The sequence below is a fragment of the Alosa pseudoharengus genome, unplaced genomic scaffold (assembly GCF_046254945.1).
Source record: "Alosa pseudoharengus isolate Yale_2024_CS ecotype anadromous, Long Island Sound unplaced genomic scaffold, YU_APseudo_1.1 YU_APseudo_1.1_scf_7, whole genome shotgun sequence".
Classification (NCBI taxonomy): domain Eukaryota; kingdom Metazoa; phylum Chordata; class Actinopteri; order Clupeiformes; family Clupeidae; genus Alosa; species Alosa pseudoharengus.
Window position 1 is genome coordinate 18,782,514 of NW_027468859.1, and position 20,442 is coordinate 18,802,955.

The 20,442-nt window shown below is 41.6% G+C and overlaps 2 protein-coding genes across 3 annotated transcripts; one reads left to right on the forward strand and one right to left on the reverse strand.

Moving 5' to 3' along the window:
- Nucleotides 1–135: 135 nt before the first annotated feature.
- Nucleotides 136–8,783, reverse strand: hsf2 (heat shock transcription factor 2). Of its 2 annotated transcripts, none has more exons than XM_076273087.1 (12): nt 8,585–8,783; nt 7,622–7,730; nt 7,403–7,530; nt 7,164–7,291; nt 5,960–6,035; nt 5,697–5,758; nt 5,484–5,562; nt 5,007–5,119; nt 4,553–4,789; nt 2,564–2,666; nt 2,289–2,355; nt 136–1,259 (listed from the first exon to the last, which is right to left on the reverse strand). In XM_076273087.1, exons 1-12 carry the CDS (start codon nt 8,675–8,677, stop codon nt 883–885), a joined length of 1,572 nt encoding a protein of 523 aa, XP_076129202.1. In that variant the 5' UTR covers nt 8,678–8,783; the 3' UTR covers nt 136–882. The 2 variants fall into 2 exon arrangements, with proteins under 2 accessions (XP_076129202.1, XP_076129201.1); XM_076273086.1 differs by having other exon boundaries at nt 136–1,262; nt 8,585–8,782.
- A 5,469-nt stretch (nt 8,784–14,252) lies between these two features.
- On the forward strand, nt 14,253–17,610 carry gja1b (gap junction protein alpha 1b). Its single transcript, XM_076272424.1, has 2 exons — nt 14,253–14,381; nt 16,346–17,610. Exon 2 carries the CDS (start codon nt 16,358–16,360, stop codon nt 17,507–17,509), a length of 1,152 nt encoding a protein of 383 aa, XP_076128539.1. The 5' UTR covers nt 14,253–14,381; nt 16,346–16,357; the 3' UTR covers nt 17,510–17,610.
- The last annotated feature ends 2,832 nt before the right edge of the window (nt 17,611–20,442 follow it).

Here is a 20,442-nt window from a genome sequence, read left to right on the forward strand (position 1 = left end):
AACTTAGTGAATGATAAGTAGTGTTTTGCTCAGACAATATTATCAATCAACTAAAACCAGGTCTTCAAGATGAATATGGTGGTTGTACATCTTTGACAACCCCTGGATAAGACACTTTGATGTCCACAGCCAAAATGCAGTTGCAGTTCCTTTAATGTTACAGCCAAGCCTGAGAGAATGACAGCAAGCTCACAAGAAAGGCTAACAGTCATAGAGGTCTGTGCACATTCCGCTATCAACGACATACGTAAAGGTCAGACTATCGGTAATTGAAATTCTGAATGCTGTAGTTTCAATAATACCAGAAATAATATGAAAACATAGTAACAGAAGACGGAGATGCAGGCCCTTTCCATGTCTTTGTACATTAAGGGCCACAAGATTGCTCTCTTGTGACGTCTTTTCATGTTTTAATACATACTTTGACTCGCACAATTTTAATATATATTTGCCTTCCACACTCAAGGTGTTTCAGTGGAAAGCCAGCAACATAACCGCAGCAAACTCCGTTTAGAACAGCTAACAAAAACAACTAGAGTATGTATGTTTGTTCGTACATGTGTGTGTCAACATGTGCACATATATTGTGAGTGCCTGGACACAGATTTTCCAAAGAAAAGCATCTGCAAATAGCTGACGGAATGTCACCCACGAGGAAATAAAAAAAAATACAAACAAAACATCTATTTTCTTTTTTAAAAAAAACAACAAACGGAAACTTTCAACAGTGGACAAGAAGTATGTACCAAAAAATACTTGGAAATAAATAGATCATCATTTTGATGAATATATACAAAAAGGTCCATCCTTTTTTTTATGTTGATTTTGTCGTTTGCAAAGCGTCCCACCTCTCTTCCCACTCCAGTGGCAGGCTGTGCTTCCTCAAAGCTCCAGAGGGACGACGTTCTCATCTCCGGTCACGTCTTGGTTGAGCTCGCACAGGTAAAAGAGAGTTTCCTCGCTGGCCTCGGCCTCCGTCAGTGGCTCCAGACGGATGAGCGTATTGCGCCGCGTCTCTTCGCCCTCGATGGGAGCGGCCAGCAAGTCGACCGGCGGCTCGTCCTCCGGGACCGACCCCACCCCCGCCAGGCTGTCTGAGGGCTCCAGGAGGCCCATGCTGAGGGTGGACGTAGTCGAGGAGTGGCCCCTGGAGGAGGAGGTGGAGATGGAGGCTGGGGCTTCGGACTCTGTGGTCAGGGGGGTGCAGCCATCCAGGAAAGCCAACAGGGGACAGCTGGTGTACTGGATTAACTGCTTGTCTGCTGGGAATGGGGGGAAGGGAGGGTACGAGACTGTTAGAAATGGGTTGAAAAGATTCAACATAAGTTTACAACCTGAGGGGTATTTCACAAAGGCAGAATTAAGACATCCAAGATAAGTGATAAAGCGAGGTTTGACATAGCGTTGTCTGGTCATCCTAGCAAAACTCGTTTCACTAACGCAAATCCAAGATGAGTAGGAGCAACTATGTCAAGCCAGGTGTAAGTAATTCAGGATGTGTGCGCGTTCTCGTTTCTGCTCCAAAGTGCCCACGGTTGGAATAAAAAAGACGCGGAAAATAGCGTCATTCACACAAAGTGAACAACCGCTTTTGATATAGACTAACAATGAAGTAAAGTTGTCCTTTGTGGAATGGGGAATCACGGCTATTTCTGTAAAACAGCAGGAGTAGGCGTAGTAGACCAACTGAATGCAAATTTACGTATGCACCCACGTGTGAGTGCTTCCTTGTCTCGGCACGCAACGTCATTAAGAAAGCGCTTGCCACTGCAAATATGCACATAGTATGATATACCTTAATATTATAGTTGAAAATACCTTCGAAAACTTGCCCCTCCACTTCCAATGAACTACACTGTAGGCTATTCATCAAACGTCTATCAATAAAATAAGCAAACAATGAGTACCTAGGCCTATGGTAATAATTATAAGGCTATCACAATTAAAATAATAACCATATGGTAGTAGGCAGACTATCTGTTTTGCGAGCAAATACATTTAGCAAATAGTTTATAAATGGAATAAAGCTCCTTAAAAATTAGCACGGAGGTCTGATGTGAATGACAGCTAGCTGAACCAATAAGACGACATAATTACCATTAGAATTAACTTAGCTTGGCTGGTGCAGAGAATAAATCCCCATGGTAACTTATGTGCCATCTCTTTTGTGAAACCAAGTCAAGGCTAAATTCATCCAGGATAACCTAAAAATCCCAGCTTAATCCCTTATCTAGGTTTTGTGAAATACCCCTCTGGTCTAAAGTACCGTATACAACAAAAATAGTTACCTGCATCAGCCTCGACCTTCCCATCTTTGGAAAACAGCTCAATGGGTCCCTTGGAACTGTCTGTTCCCTGCAAAATTGGAAAGTACTATTATAAAAAATTATAAAAAGTTTACCTTTCAGAGCACAGGGCAAACGTCCTCTGAAAGAACTATTTCAGGAATGGAGGGGAACTTGCTAGTACTTCCATGAACCATATTACAATATTATGGTATGTCAACATTTTGAATGCACTAATCATTTGACCATCGATAGATTCATAGGATAGATTCACTTACCTCTAGGATATCAGGATCAATGCTGAACTGCTTTCCGTACAACATGGCCTGAAAATCTTCCAGACTGCAGTCAATGCTGTCAAGGTAGTCCATCAGCTCTACCCTACGGGGAGAAAAGACGTCAAGAGTAAAGTTTTGACCCAGGTCATCAGGCAAGATGGCATCATCAGTAAATCTAACAAACAAAACAAACAAATGACCAAGTTCACACATGCACAACAAATAGTGATATTGAACACTAGCCTAGAAATCTAGACGCATCCTAGCAGCCAGGGTAGTCTAGCAACTCCTGTTGGCTTGCGAGCTGGAAAATGTAAACTTCGATAAGGCCAATCACATCGTGTATAGCAGGGGTTTTCAACTGCTTCTGTGCCAGGGACCATCATCCTGACTAACAAGTAATCCATGGACCACTATTGTGTGTGTGGTGTGTGTGTGTGTGGGGGGGTATTTTATACAGTCTATGTTCCAGCCATGCCCTTAAATTTAGATATGCCAGTGTGGAAAAAACGCTCTCACAGAGGTATAGTTGGAAAGGGTAAAACACACCTCACAGCACTCTTTCTCATGAGCGGCTGTCTTTGACATCACGCAAAATATGTATAGGCTACTCAAGAAACTGTAATGTGTGTCTCCATATGACGCGAGTTTCGGCGGTTTCATGGCCTCAACGTTGAACATACGAAACAGTGATCCTCTCCAGTTTTGTCAATCGTTACTTTAAATCCATATTTAACATTTAATAGTCACTGTATTTTCTTTCTCGTTTCCACTATGTTTCCTCCGAAGTTGTAGCTTTGTCTGAAGAGCATGCAGCAGAATCCTGTCCATCTGTCCTGACATCTGGTACTTTCCTTAGGCTACTAAAATAGCGATCCATGCTGGTACTGACTAGCTAACTTCACCTTAGTTAGAAATGTTAGTTAACAGCTCCACTCCTCTCCAAATTTCACGAAACTATTAAGCTTCTTTTCAACGAAACATAACGTGAACTCCATCCGAGCTGGTCTATATCGCGCAGACTGGAGCCTACCTTATGAATGTGCGTGTGTGGCGTTGGGGACGCAAAACACAGCATTAGCAAAGCACAGGATAGACCTGTTATAGTGCTGGGCGGTATGACCAAAAATGTATATCACAGTATTTTTCAAAATTCTTACGGTTTCACGGTATATGACTGTATTTTTGACTAAGGATGGTCTATTTTACTGTCATGATGTAGAATAACTCCACATTAGTGGTAATGCAGTTTTGCATGGCCCCAGAAAACGATGCTGTTTAATCTAATCAGAATGCAACTTTAATTGCAGTCAAAATACAGAACTTTTACTGTGCAAATTTCACAAGTACATCTTGTATAAAACCAATACAAAAAGTAGTGCAACTTGCAATAATTATACTTTTTTGAAAATGATACAATTTAAAATAAAACCTCTCTGTTAATATGCTTACTCTGTCAAATAGGCCTATCAGAAATGTATTGTTATTGTGTGGTTTACATGACGTTAGTGGTAGGCTAACGTTAACTTCATGTGGATGTGGATGTCTTGTTAGCCTGCCATCAGCTTCGGTTTGGTTCGCTAGGTAAAACATTAACAAAAATGTTCGTTTTGGTGCACTGATGACAGTCAGGATCATTACTAACTAGCCAGTATTGCTCAGTGCATGTCTATAACATGCTTTACTTGCTACCTGGATAATTTCAGCGAATATTCTTAAGGTGAGATGAATGATAAGATCATTAAACTTCACTGTGTTCGGTGGGTTGCTAACTAACGACATCACCTACTACTAGCCAGCTAGTTACAGCTGTTGAACAATCTCAATAGAATTTTCGTGACGGTAGGCTAAATCCTTTTCAATGCAGTATCCCTTAACGTTTTTCCTTAACTAAAGAAACAATTTAAGGTATTATTCTGTGCAACACCCTTAAATAAACCCCTTACCTAAGGAGAAATTAAGCCTTAAGGGTCATGATGTGCCACTTACTTCCCCAGGAGATTGATGTTCTGCGAGATGGCTCCGCTCTCCTTCAGGATGGAGTCCATCATCTTCACTGGGTCCTCCTGACTGAGGGTGCAGGCCTTGTTGAGCTGCAGGGCACTGCTGGTGGGAAGGCTGTCAGTCATGCTTCTAGAAGGTTCTTCGGATTCTGCTTCGTCTTCCAGTGTCAATGTGCCTGGCGTAACCATATTGCCCTCAGTGACCTCAATGATCTCAACATCCCTTTTGAGGAAGAGAGAAGCAACATTCATTGTCATTTGAATGACAGGCAAAAAAAAAATATATATAGACCAACATATATAGAGAGGATCCATATCGTTACCATATCATTATTACATATTTTTTATCATTACATATCAAACTTCGTCATCAAATTAGGCTCCTTAAACTCGACACATCTTAAAAAGGTCTGAATAAGAGGCAGGACTGTGTTGCTTACATCTGGTCCAGGGTTCTGGTGGAGTCAGAATCCTCATTACTGACATCACAGATGATGACATCGTCCGATATCTCTGTGCTGTTCTTCAGACCGTTGATTTCACTGACCGACCCCTACAAGACATACTTGTGAGGCTCAGTTCAAAAGACCCCCTTCACTCACAATATTACTCAATTATTATATAATATAATTTTTAGATAAAGGTAGTAAAAATCAGTCCCCCACCAATGTCAAACAACTGAGACGGTGGATTCGCACAAAATTAGACTTTTTTTCCCACGGGCAGACTTCACTTTCACACAAGTGAGCCTGCCTTATATCTCATTAGGAAGAGAGATGCAAAAGTTGAACATTACAATAAAAACATGGAAAAAATATCAACAGCCAAAAATCCAACACATTCCAAATGACCAAGACTCATCAATGAATTCAATGACACAGACCAATTCTTCTCATCCCTCTAAGCTGTGCACGTACTTTGCTGTGGTCCACATGTTCATCGTATATCTGGTGAATGAACTTGGATTTCTTCCCGTTACTGTTCAGCAGTAGAGGCCTATGTAGAAAAAGCAGGAGGGAGACAGTATGCCGTAAGTGCCCCGAGTGTGTACAACACAGTAAAAAGACCACAATTGAACTCGTCACTCATTACAACATTTAGAAAGAGTGTGGGGTGGTGGCATCTCTTACCTTTTCCGTTTTAAGTTTAGAATGCGGTTATTCTGGACCAGCGTGAAGATGAACTGCACCAGCTGAAGGAGATGAATTTAAATTAGTTTGCTCTTACTGGGGCCTAAAGCAATGAAGAGTCATCCTGCACACAATCTAATTTGACTGTATGGATGTCAAAATCATGGATGCTTTTGGATTATTGGGTTTTATTTCCATACTCAATCTCTAAGACTTTCCAGAGGAATCTTAGAAAATCAGATCAGTTCTGTGTTAAACTGTACCTCTTTGATGACTTGCTGCTGGTTAGTATGTTTCTGCCGCAGGTCTGAGATCTCTCTCCACAGAGCCTCATTCTCCCTGTAAGAGAGAAGGACAGACTTGACTACAGGGCTGTGTTTCAAACCGCCTACTTGCACACTTCAAATACAATATGTCTCTAACGGTTTTTAAAAATGTATGCTAGATGAATGGTTATGGTAATGTTGTCAATGTTAACTGAGCATTGATGTGATTAAATCGCAGTTCAGTCATGTAATATAATTTAACAGATTAAAAAGAACACACACATTAAGTGTGCAGTGCATAGATCTACACTTGTTTTTCAAGAACTTAAAAAAAGTGATCTATACAGTTGCATTTACACACTTTTAACAATTATTAAGGTGACCTTCTAACATGAAACTGGACATCACTATCCACCATAAAGGATAGGGATTCACAAAACTAGATTTCTGCCCATATCCTCAAACAACCATTTGGTCAACTGTTGATGACAATATATACACACATTTCTCTCCTGTACTCTATAATTAACCTATTGTTCTTATTGGTGTGGTTGTTGCAGACAGATAGAGGTATTAAACACACATTTTACTCTACCCTAGATCTATAAATTAAGCAATGGAGACATTCAGTCATGAAAAATAAGGGAATCATTGTAATATGATGTAGATGTAAAATATGCAAAATGACATCGGAGTGATCGGACATAAAAAGAGTAAGGTAGGTTGTATTTGAATGGATTTGCATGATGCTTCTTCTGAAACCTTAATAGGTTGTATTATATTTTTGCTGATTTATCTGCCATGAGTGTCAACAGAAATGTTAATAGATTATCTCCTGATGCTGATAATTCTAAAGCTTTTAACTGCCGATACTGTACTGATATTGTGCTTCCCTAATAAATGATTACAGGGAAAGGTACATAATGACAGGGACCATCACGGTTCGCTCTTTGACATAATGTATCCACAGTAATATGACCATAATATGACATAATACTGGGGCGGCAATACATGAATTGGGGTGGGGAAAGAAAAGTGTCAGTGGAAATCAGTTTCTATTAAGCCATAATGTAATATTTCCAATAAAGGCAGTATGTCAAACTAACACGATCAACTGCTTGAATTAAGAGCACATATCAATCGTGCTACTAGTAGCCAACACACATGATATATTTCAATGGCACTAAATGCTGACAGATACCTTTTCAGAGTGGCAAGTCTGGAATCCAAATTCTCTTGTTTCCCGTGCACATTCTGAACACTGGATAGAATCTCGGACAGTTCCTCAATCCTCCGCAATTTGTTCTCCTCAGGCCTGCTTGTGGACACCTACAGTGCAAAGCACAAAGGACCCAGGAATGAATAGGACACCCTTTACAGTCTATGGATGCACCTCAGAAAACGGAGCATTGAGCTGCGTGACAAACGGCAAGGTGCTACCTTTCTTTTGATGTTCTCAAGCAAATCATCCTGGCCGTGCTTGAAGTAGGGATGTTGGAATTCAACGGGCCCATCTCGCTCTTGCTTGACTATACCAGTGTCAATGTGCATCACTTTCCGAAAGCCATCTAATAGAGAGAGACAGAGCCTGTGAGCTGCTGTCAAGCATGCAGGAGAGGAGAGAACAACTGGTGCACTGAAAGAGGAGACGCTGCTTACACATATTCAGCTGTCGGACAAAGCTAGCCATGTTGTTGTGCTTGAAGAACTTGGGCAGTATTTCCTTAGCGAACCGTTGTTCATCCAAAACGAGGAAACTATTCCCCTCCTATAAAGAAAGAAACAAGTCTGAGGTTTATTGGGCTAAACTTCTATAGACGACTGTACGACACAAGTTTCCTTAGCAACAAGCACTTCCGACAAAATGGGGAAACTCTGCACCTGACCTATCGCCCGTTAACGTTATTTCTCAGGCAAACAAGCGTGCTAACTTAACTTAGCTTCAGTAGAGAAAATGTGTATTGGGGTAAATAAAACAACGTTGGTATACGTAGCTAGCTACACAACTTAAAACATTCCAACTAACTTAAAGCCAATTCGTAACACACTGTAACATTTCATGCTGGCTGAAGAGGTTGCATCAGTCAAAACAAAAGCTAAAGTTAACGCTGCCAGCGAAATCTGACGAGAACCTAAACAAACCCAGGACGTTCATCAAATATAAGACAGATATCCGTGCAATAACGCAGTGTTTGTGGCAGTTGACATGGCAAGCCAAGGCCAACTATATATATATATATATATATATATATATATATATGTGTGTGTGTGTGTGTGTGTGTGTGTGTGTGTATGTTTAACGTTAGTTTCCACAGGACATTGCTAATGTTATTCCTCAAGTTAGCTTACGTTAACATTAACGTCCACTGTTATCCACAGTTATGTAAATGATAACCGTAATGCTGACGTAAACGTCACCCAACACAATTTTAGGGCCAGGATAGCAGCTATTTCTTCAAAAAATATCAAGATCGCTAACGTTACAGAGGCGCTGATAATCTAACGTTAGGTTCTTGTTTTCTGTCGTGTCTAAGTTAGCTGGCAAACGACCGACACAAATGTTAGCTAGCCTGTTAAGGTTAGCTAAAGAGTGACATCCTTTACGGATACATTTTACTTTACCTGACTCCAGCAGATGAATTCATTTGTGTCAGAATCCTCAACCAAGGTCCAAAGCTTAGTAAGGAAAGCAGGGACGTTGGAATTGTGTTTCATTTCGCCTGAACAGATATAAACCTTAGAAAGAATCAGAATAAATCGCCTCGTTATTTTCAACCAAGGCAAACAGATGGAGGCACACTAGCTGAAGAAAACACGGGGGGAAAAACGACGAAGTCTACAACTTCCTACCCAGTTTACGCACGCTGATTGGACAATTCCAAATTTACGTAAGCTTTCTCACGTGTCCGCCCATGTAGGTTGTCTTGCTAGTTATGCATTTCCCCACACGTCAGCAGGCCTCAGATCAGTCCAAGTAGAAACTGGCTGCAGCTTGCAGACCTGGACTGAGCTCAATGTGGGTTTTGACACGTTCAGAGACAAAACAATGATGATTAACATAAGCATGTTGTCTTTAAGAAATGTTCAATAGCCTGATCTGAAGTAGCCTATGCCTACAGTTCAATATGTAATGTGAACACTCACACAACTTTATTGGTTTCTGTGAAGGCTGCAGGTTTAACCATTTCAAATCATGCTTAATGCTTCATATTCTAGTAGTCTACTATTGTCCATTAGGCCTATGCAATCTTCAGAAATGTCTGATAACTTCAGGCACAGAAATTGTCTTTGCTTTAAGCCCTGAACAATGTCACCAAAATGTCAAAAAGAAAGGAAACACATGTAGCCTTTACATGTAAGTCATATAATTCTATGAATTACATGTAACACACACACACGCGCACACACACACACACACACACACACTGCCTCAGAAGATCATTGATTTGCAGCCCATTCACAAAAAAAAAGTCAGATTATTATTATTATTTTACATTAATCCCTGAATACATCATACTTGAGTATGTCTTAAGGACAATGAATTATCAACACATATTATTTTGAACTATATATGTAAACTGAGAGTGATAATGTTACGCTTATTCTAATGGTGTTTATACAGAGAATTCTGTGCAGATTAGTTCAGCCTTGTGTGTGTATGTGTGTTGTGTGTGTTTGTTCATGTACGCAAAGAGCATAATGACTGTGGGTATTCTTGACCTACCAGCATGTCTACTTACCAAGAACAGGTTGATTATGATATATCATTTGTCTGCATGCTAAGTGAGTGTGTTTGTGTGTTTCTTTAATTATTTGTAAAACCATGGCAGTATAATGTGTGCGAAATTGTGTGAGTGCTTTTTTATATACACTGTATCTTGTATGTGCCTTTGGAATTCTGGTATGGTGTGTGTATGTGTGAGAGAGAAATAGATGAAGGTAAATGTGTTTTAGAATTCAGACTGAGTTTCCTGGTTCTTTGACTGCATTGACAAAAACGGTTTATCAACTTTCAAGACATCCTTCAGAACTTTCTGTTAAGAAAAAAGAATGAGAATTTTCCCCCAACCATTTACAAGAGACTAGACTGTATGCTACCAAGCAATGTTATTACAGAACATGACATAAGATATTTAGGGGTCCAAGCAGAGAAACTGCTAGAACCCTATTGTATTATTACGGTTGTTATTTTTCACACTAAAAGTGTTTGTGGAGCAAAAAACGATAGATTCCCTATCCCAAGTTTAATTCCAAATTCCCATTTGCAAGTAATATCTCATGACCCCCCCCCCCCCCCCCCCCCACACACACACACACATACATTACTCAGAAACATACAGAACACACATACAAAAGTACATGAATCACACTGTTCTACGGCAACTTAAAAGATGAGACAAAGCTCAACCAAACCATCACAAGCATGTCCCCAGAGTGTAGCACTGTAGCTGTCTCTGGCTGCTCTAGTTGTCATTTCTTGTTTGTACTGACAGTACTCAGTGACCTTGAGAAACAGAGAACTATGTCAAAAATAGGACTTTAAGGGCACTTCCCCATTTTGCTTGGACCGTGATAATTCCCCCATGCGGTTATGTTTGTTTTTGTATTTGTTTGGGCATGTGTGTGAGTGTGTGTGTGTATGTGTGTGTGTGCGTGTGTGATGCTTTATTGATCCCCAAGGGGAATGTATGTGAATGCTATAGTCTCCATGCAATCTCTGTCTGGTCTGCACCATGTGGTGTGCACCATGACTGTGAGCTGGGCTACTGAGAGTCTGTCCCTCATCCAAACCTGCCCCACCCTGCAGACACTACAGTAAGAGCTGTCTGTCTGTCTGTCTGTCTGGTTCAGATCATATAAACAAGTGTGTTTATTTGCAGTGCTTGATGGTCTTCTGGGCCCCCACCATCCACTTCAAGGCAGCGCTGCCATACCTAACCCTAACCCTAACCCTAGCCCTAGCCCTAACCCTTGCCTAACCCTAGTGCCTGCCTTGAAGTCGACGGTGGGGGCCCAAAAGACCATATATAATTTGCAATACCAATATCCATGGGTTTAGATTGAGTATTGATCTGATCACGCTGACTTTGTGCTGTGCTTGGCAGGATTATGGACAGCTTCTCATCTCTGTCTTTGACAAAGGATGCCATCAGTCCCTGGGCCCTGGTGAGCTGGCAAAGCCATCATTAAAGGGGAATCTATAGCAATTCTAAGCCAATCCAATCTGTGAATGTATCCTCACAATCCTGTCCAGTCACTGTGTCTGCTGAAAAATATATCTGGTGATTTTTACTGCCCAGACTCTGTAAATTGGAAATAGGCAGTGAAGGGGTGCCTCGCATTGTCCTGCAATGAAGGGAGAGAGGTGTATTTGTTCAGTGAATTCAAATATGGGTAATCTTTTGCTGGTATCGCATATTCTCATGTAAATATTCTACATTTTAGCAAACATTTCTTTCCAAAAACCAAGGAGTAAATTTGAGTTAAAGAGAGAATTTTAAGTAATAATCACTCTAACCTTTGTTGCAGGATAGAGTGATTATTATCTATCTACCCCCTCCCCCCCTCCATCAACGCCCCTGAGAACTAGCAGAACTATAGCAACTAGCATTTTGGTTCAATGGAAGCTCTTTCAACTTATATTAATCTTTCTACACAAAAGGTGGAAATCCACGGTCTCCCAGATGCCACTCTCTCTACCACAGTCACCAATGAAAAGCTTTGGCCTCAAGAATTTTCTCCTAAGTTGTTATTTTTTCCAACATCCAGTTGAAACGTAAGAACCCAAAAGTACCCATAGAAATTCATATAATTCATATAATACCTATATCAATGAAGTCTGATATCACTTACTGTTATTGATGGTTTTGTGTACTGAAGTATACTGTGTTACTAATGGTTTTGTATGTGTGTGTGTAATAGAGGTTCACAGCTTGATGAGCATGATGATGCCCTGATGTCTTCCCTGCACTCTCTGCCTGGACTGAGAAAGATGCAACTGGTGGTCCACTGCCTGACTGCCAGCTGCAAAGTGGATCCTCTCCCTCATTCACTCCTGTCCCACTCTTCAGAAACTACAGTGAGACCTGTCGCTCTGTCTGCCTGCCTGTCTGTGCTGCTTTTGTGTGCTGGTATCGTTTTCTATAGTGTGTGAGTGTGTAAGTGTATGTTGTGTGAGTTGTGGGTCATGAATGTGTCTCTTGAACGCCAGTTGGTGGTGGAAGTTGGTGATAGTTGCCACTAGATGGCGATATAGCACTACTATTCTACAGAGCCGTATAGAGATCTCGGCTCTGCTATACTACTTCCATACAGAGGGACAAGTCATGCTAATGTTTCCGCTGAACACTCTCACGCTGAATTTCTTTTTATCCTGCCTTGTTTTGGCAGTGTCGGGACAGGCCTCTCGTCGAAGGAAAGTATCCATCTATTACAGACATCACTGAAGCACCCAAACTGCACTCTGATACTTAATCAATCACAGAATCTCTCAGGTCCAATTTTATATGGGTGGCCAGACCACAGAGAATATACATCACATCTCTATATGGCTCCAGAAGAGTGATGTGATTGTGATTTCCTTCATGTAGGAAGCGATGTAGCAAAGCCAGTAGTCCGTGCTGTGAGCCCAAGGATTGGCATCTGAGCTGCAACCAGTGGGTGGAGATTACAATTTAAGGCATGTGTTTGAGGATGAAGAGGGTGCAGAGAAAGAGAGGAATGACATGAAGTGGAGTAGAGGATGAAGCAGAGAGAGAGGGAGAGAGAGAAAACGGAGGCATGATAGACCGTGTGAAGAACAGGACAGCTCAAAACAAAAGGAGGAGGACAAGAACAAATGACCAAGGCCTCTTGGAGCAAAAAGCCAAGCTCATGCTACTTCATATCTGAACTGGAACAAAAAAATTTGGACCTATGAGCCATGAAGGCCTCTGACAGTTCAGGAGTTTAGCCTACAGCAATTTTGTTTGTGGTTCCCATTACAGCCTTTTTTAATTATAACTGTGTAGAGTAATATCAATTAATGACACAATTGTAAGAGTCATTTTGAAAAACTAGTGGTTACATTTGCAAGGCCTGAGTGGACGCACTCAGTACAGTAGATCATGGTTTAGGACTTGGAAATAAGGAAGTGAATGCAAATTATCATGTACAGTATACAGTTACAGGTGGATTTTGTCTGGTCAATTTACACTGTCAGCAGACTTTGTGTGAGAGAATACTTTCTGTTTTATTTTGTCTCTTTTATACGGCTAACTTGAAATAAAATACCTGTCTTAAATTAAATGATCCTTAGCCATAATGAAATTGTTTCTATGTTTTTTAAATCTTCACCAGTACAGACGGCAGATTGATCATTCTTTGAGCCCAATAACACAAAAACGAATGGAATGGCGTTCAGTCACGTCCATGGTGGTGGCCCATCAAAGGTCTACTCTGTCACTCTGATGTGCTCAGGTAACTCTACGATTTGGTTTTGTTTTACATGTCAGAGTCAACACGGAGTTAACACAGCAAGATTGAGTTCTTCAAAGTTGTCATTCTTGCAGTGACGGACAGTAACTCCATTGATTTTATTTCAAAAACAACTCTGCTTTTTTTCAAGAATAGGAACATGACTTTCAAGAATATAAGTACATTCAAGAATATACTTATATACTTAAAGGCCTATTTATAAAACGACTACAAACTTACACAAATTAGTTGACATTTCACGAGGTTACCTGTGTAAACCTAATAGCCACTAGATGGCGCAACTACCCTCATTTTACATTTTAAAGCCTATGACTTGAGCTCCAAGTTTACAAATGGTCAGGTTCTGTCTCTTGTGTATGAGATGAACTTTAAAAGTCCAAATAAACATTGATAAGACAATATTTTGGACCAGTGATGTTGAAATCATTGTGTTGCATGGTCGGACTGGAAAATATGATAAATCCATGCTTAAAATGAGCCATCCCTTCCAAACCATTTTAAAGTTTTATCCTATATTTTTATTTAAACGATCACAAACTCTTTTAAAAATGGGTTATAGAGCTTGAAACCAAATTATCTTAATAACTAACTTCCGCAGTCTGCAGATTAAGTATTTGTAAACAAAAAATCCGGAGTATGAAACTTTATGTGCGCTTCCATGCGTTCAAATGTGTAGGTTTGTTAACGGGTTCAGCAAGGAGTCCAGGAGGTCCGAAACTTCTGACGTAGGGAATCAGGTGACAAAAAACTTCTCTGTCTCTGGATTTCTTCCCTCCTTCCCAACCCGTACGAAGACTGTTATAAGCAAGGAAAGTTTGACAAGTGGTGCTCAGTTTCTCTGTAGTCCTAAACTTGGATTTCAAGAAAGCGGTGACTGTTTGAGAAGAAGTTACGGAGAAAGTCCCTCTCTGGGCTCTCTTCTTACTTCTTGGTGACTTTCCAGGTAAGCTTTATATTATATGAGAACTTTAAAGGAAGAAAGATAACCTTTTTTTGTGTTTTGATAGTTTGTGAACTTTGTTTGGGAAAGTAGGCTATGCCCCTAAACTTTATTATATGAGACGCAACCCGTTTTGATGCTATCACAATGAGTTGATTTTGAACTAGATCATTTAAAACAGATGAGGTGTAATATAGAAGCGATGATTTGTAAATCACTCAGGCTTTTAGTTTTTTCAGAAATTTACTACAGACATTACAACATTGAGCATCTAACCTAGGCTACACTGTCGCTTATAGACATCCTGACGAGATCTTGCCAACAATAACAGTCTTGAGACAAATTAACAGTTAATTATTTGACACTTTAAGGGATTTTCAAACAAAAGTGAGTGGGAAATAAACCATATTTACACCAGGATCAGTTTTCAGCGCTAGAATTTAATCGGATAATACTCTTTCCCCTGTTAAGACCAGTTACACTTAACTTGAACTCGAATTTGTTTAGTTCTGTCACGCATCTGGAGGGCACACGTTTCACAGCTGCGGGAATGTGAAGTTCTTTCTGGATGGCACTCTATCAGGCCCATGCTCTATCTGGAATCTTGGGCCTACCTGTGAACTTGAATCAGAAATTGCGAGTTTTAAATATGGGATCAAAGCAACACAACATTTAGCATAGCCTAGTGGACGTGATAGGGACCAGAAGGACGTTTGTTATGTATGTAGACAAATAAGGATTAAATAGAAAGAGCTTTACGTTGCCTTAATAATAAACTCAGATGCGCTACAACCGATACAAAGTGAATTCTGTGCGAAGAAAAGAAACGCGTCTCGTGCAAACCACATAGACAGGAATTACCGCATAAATTAATAGATTTTACGAATTTAAGCCATAGGCCTATGCAATTTATCCGAGACAGCGGTCAATGTCACCTCCTATACACCCCGTTGTGTGGTCACGACAGCGTGCCTTAAAAGCAGCGAATAGTCTATAATTTCGACATTTTACACAGAAAGCACGTAGGATTAGCTATGCTTTGTGTCATGGATGAAGTTGACAGAGCTCGGACAATCCGCAAATTGAAATAATCATGCCATTTACAACAGAGTAAGATTAGTTAGTGATCATTGGTGTTTTAATGCAGAATTAGGTGTGTCACTCGCTTCTTTCCTGTGTGTCGACCGTTTTTAATTGCCATACACAATATCCCACTCATAGTAGACTACCAAGATTAAATGTTTCAATGACTTCGGAGTGGAAGACAGAGACTTCCGTGCCAGAGCTCATGTTGCTGCGCTCACTGAAACGTGAAAAGTACGGCAGCTATGACATAAGATGTGATCTAAATTGTTTGTAAGCTCCAATAAATCGACTGCATTGCGTTTGAGAGATGCAAGTAAAATAGGCCTGTTTGAGAGTCTGTGGTGCCAGATAGGAATTCACATAAAGAACACAGGTGCAGGGCTAGACATTCTTCTGCTGATGTATGGACTGCTGTAGTGTAATGTTTTTAGAAGTTATGGGGACTGTAAATTAAGCAGCTTCTACACATCAACTGAGATATCAACATGCCACATTAACTTATTTTATGCACTTTCATGTTTGCACTTTTATTTCAAAATGTTTTTGTGATGGATAGGTACAAATATAGTAAACAGATATTTAGTCTTATACAAAGAAAAATAAACAAACAATATAACGGTCAAATCAAACTTGACCGTCAGCTGCATGGGTCCAGCTGTTCACCTCAACAGTTAACACAACTGTAAATAGAGTTCATCTGCTCTAAGAAAAGATAAATCAGATATTTCAGGCTTATGAATGTGCACTGCAGTCTGCATTTGATGTCATTGATGCATGCAATACCATGTATTGGAATAGCTTTGATTTTATTTGCATTCTGTGAGAATTTACACCTGTCCGATGGATGACTGTTTTTTTGGTTCTCATCTGCTTGCATTTAGATCTTCCTCAAGATGGGTGACTGGAGTGCTTTAGGAAGACTCCTGGACAAGGTCCAGGCCTACTCCACAGCTGGTGGGAAGGTCTGGCTCTCTGTGCTCTTCATCTTCCGCATCCTGGTGCTGGGCACAGCCGTGGAGTCGGCGTGGGGTGACGAGCAGTCTGCCTTCAAGTGCAACACGCAGCAGCCCGGTTGCGAGAATGTCTGCTACGACAAGTCCTTCCCGATCTCTCACGTGCGCTTCTGGGTGCTGCAGATCATCTTCGTGTCCACGCCCACGCTCCTGTACCTGGCTCACGTCTTCTACCTGATGCGCAAGGAGGTGAAGCTGAACCGCAAGATGGAGGAGCTCAATGTGATTGGCAACGATGGCGGCGACGTGGAGATGCCGCTGAAGAAAATCGAGCTCAAGAAGCTCAAGTACGGCCTTGAGGAGCACGGCAAGGTCAAGATGAAGGGCGCCCTCCTGCGCACATACATCGTCAGCATCCTCTTCAAGTCGCTCTTCGAGGTGGGCTTCCTGGTCATCCAATGGTATATGTACGGCTTCACGCTCAATGCCGTGTATACGTGCGAGCGCGTGCCCTGCCCGCACCGCGTCGACTGCTTCCTCTCGCGGCCCACGGAGAAGACCGTCTTCATCATCTTCATGTTGGTGGTGTCGTTGGTGTCGCTGGCACTCAACGTGGTCGAGCTCTTCTACGTCTTCTTCAAGCGCATCAAGGACCGCGTCAAGCAGAACAACAAGCAGATATACCCGCCTGCTGGCGGCACTCTGAGCACCACGCCCAAGGATCTGTCCACCTCCAAGTATGCCTACTACAACGGCTGCTCGTCGCCAACCGCCCCGCTCTCGCCCATGTCCCCGCCGGGCTACAAGCTGGCCACGGGGGAGAGGACCAACTCCTGTCGCAACTTCAACAAGCAGGCCAACGAGCAGAACTGGGCCAACTACAGCACGGAGCAGAACCGGCTAGGCCAAAATGGCAGCACCATCTCCAACTCGCACGCCCAGGCCTTTGACTTCCCCGACGACACCCAGGAGCACAAGAAACTGTCGCCGGGTCACGAGCTGCAGCCGCTGGCGCTCATGGACCCGAGGCCGTGCAGCCGGGCCAGCAGTCGCATCAGCAGCCGGCCGCGGCCGGATGATCTAGACGTCTAGCCTGGCTGGACACCCCCCACACACCCCCGCCTCCGGCACTCTTTCCCCACCCCACCACCACCCCATCATTCTTCACCCCCACCACCCTGTCTCCCCCCCCTTCACTCTTTCTCTTGGTCCCCCACTCTCCCTCTCTCTCAATCCCTTTTGTGTTCTGATGAACGCGGGGGGTGGGGGTGGCGGGGGGGGGGGGGGGGGGGTTGGGGTGGGCTTGGCCAGAGAACAGAAATCACTAAGAGGCCACCTCGCGTGCTAAGAGTAAAGAGGAACAGGGGTGGGGTGGTGAGGCCGGTGAGTCCTCCTCTACCCCCCAAATCCCCATAACCGCCCTCACACCCCAACCCCCCCACCCCCCACCCCCACCCCCTCCCCCCTCCCATCCTCATCCACTGGCCTTACCAGACTCTAGTCATCAGAGACTTAAAAAAACAATTACTTAACACTGCTGGAGGTACTACCCATTAATGATGATGTTGAAACTAGTGGAGCTAACAAGCCTTAACAACAGAACAGCTATGGAGGAGGGAAGGGCACAAGACTCTGACGTGACGTTCTGTTTGCTGATTCCCATGACAGTCCCTCACCTCACACTAGAAGATTATGCCTTGGTAATGTGTTTGGTTTGATCGACCTGTGTTGTTGTAATCCAGTGACCACGTACAGACACACACACACACACACACACACACACACACACACACACACACATAGACGCACTCTCACACACACACACACACACACACACACACACACACACACACACACAGACACTTTAACAAATACAGTTTAAAGGACAACAAACATTCCAATTTGAAAATGTTGCACTTGCAGTGGTGATTTTTGGTTTTTGTTCATTTACTGAAAACAGACAGGAAAAGAAAAATAGAAACTACACTTGGTGTCTAGTCCCCATCATGAGCCTTCTCTCACAGGACCTCAAATCCATCATGTGAAACAGGGTTGTGAGTCAATTTTGCTAAATATTCTGCTAAATAGTGCTAAATGTCGTGACATACTATTTATTTATTACCAAACATATACAGGACATCCACCACTAGATGAGGATTGACTACTACCCAAGGTCATAATTATATAAGTAATATTTGAAGTCACTACACCCAACAGCATATTTATTGACCATAATCCAAATTTCAGAATACACTTCTCAATAAGTGAAAGAACGCTCTTTTAATAATTGTAGTGGACTGTCATTTCCTGATAAACTTTGAATTTATGTGCTGTCAGTTTTATTATTTTGTTTTTGGGATATTATGGATGTGTGGACTAAAGCTGCTGTAAGACCAATGCACAGCTTGACTCTTTTGCAAATTTTTGTCCCAAAACCTTTTTTGAAAGACATGTTTTGTTTTTCTTTTTTCAAAGGTGATATTTTATTTTGTTCTTTTTGATTGGGAGAAGAGGGCAGTAGAGAGTGTTTTTGTTATAATTTTTTTTATTCAATGTAATCTTTGCTGCTTGAGAGATAGATTTTAGTACTGTAAATCAAGCTAACTGTGTCACAAATGTGAGTTTTTAGAAGACTGCTTAGAGAGCTGGACTAATATTTAGTCACTATATTAAAATATGGTATACACCAATGTAGCTCCACAAACACCAACCATTAGTTGATGAAATTTCAATTGGACAATTATGAATTCCACAACTTTGCATCATAGTATTTTGGTACTCGAACACGCAGGATCAGGAATTTTGTTTCAGCTACAATGGTGTTTGCACTGAAATCCTGGCTAGGTTGTAATATGATGCAAGAAGTGGCAAATGTTCTCTGATATGCATGATACTAATTTATTTTTACCGCATACAAGGCAAAAAATGACCACATTTATACAGAGCTGTACCTTTTGGTCTTGACCCGGATCTGTTGAGATCAATATCAGATTTTCCATCCAATGACAGACAAAAATTTGTTTGTATATTTGTTTGATAGAAGTGTGATGAAATGAAGTCACTCCATGGAAATCCACTGTTGTACAGTGTTCAAGTGCATGAGAAGAAACAGAGCAGAACAGAGCAAAAACAAAACATCATTAATCATATCTGTGAAAAGCTATTTTAACCAATAAAGATTTTTTTCTTTCTTATATGTGTTCCCTTTCATTTTACATACGTTAGACTAAAATTATAGGCCCAGTTGCCACCAGAAAGTAAAATGCTGATAAGATGCATATATGTTTTGAAAGGCCCAAGAAAGATTGAAAATCCAACAGATCCAATGTGTTCTCCCTTATCCAAGTTTCCTATTTAACCTCTCTACAACAGTAAATAAAACCATATGCTGGAGCTGAATCTGTGGACCACATGTGGTTGAAACAAGAATGGGCAAAAAACTCTTGACTGACTTTGATCTAGTGCTAATTAATCCAGATTTTAAATTCTACATTCAGCTTTTATCATCAAGAATATTACAAGCGGTGGTTTCAGGTACATGGATGATGGAAAGGGAAAGCTGTAAAAAAAGAGTGACTAATTGTTGCCCTGTTATACACTTCCCAAAACAGAATATCATCAGCATGACATGCCCCCACTACCACCCATGTGAAGCTGGAGACAAGCACTTTGTCCCAATTAAAACGAACTGCGTGAAATATGTGTTTGTCGACAATTAGGACTCAGTAGCCAAAAGCTTTCAAATGTTGCTGAGGCAACGGGCAGCCAGCTGCCTCCTCTTTCATGCCTGTCTGAACACCTGTATGCTCATAATTATTAGAATATTTTTTATCCCACTTGAGCCCCTGTAAGCAAACTACTCGGTGACATCGACTTCCTGTGGAGGTCGGAGGAAGAAAGAGTCGGATGATGTTTGTGCACGTCTCTATGTTTATTTTTAGAAACGTGAGGATTCGAGTGAGGACAGTTTTACTGCACATAAAGCTTTATTTCCCCCACAGACTACTGAGAGAGCCTTGGCGTCT

Bases quoted from the DNA above. Each gene is read 5' to 3' on its own strand.
- hsf2 (XM_076273086.1), bottom strand. From the start codon at position 8,677: ATGAAACACAATTCCAACGTCCCTGCTTTCCTTACTAAGCTTTGGACC. The intron at 5,759-5,959 runs GTACAGTTTAAC...CATCTCCTTCAG, and splicing joins AGCAGCAAGTCATCAAAGAG to CTGGTGCAGTTCATCTTCAC. The intron at 2,356-2,563 runs GTAAGTGAATCT...CCAATTTTGCAG, and splicing joins TTGATCCTGATATCCTAGAG to GGAACAGACAGTTCCAAGGG.
- gja1b (XM_076272424.1), top strand. From the start codon at position 16,358: ATGGGTGACTGGAGTGCTTTAGGAAGACTCCTGGACAAGGTCCAGGCC.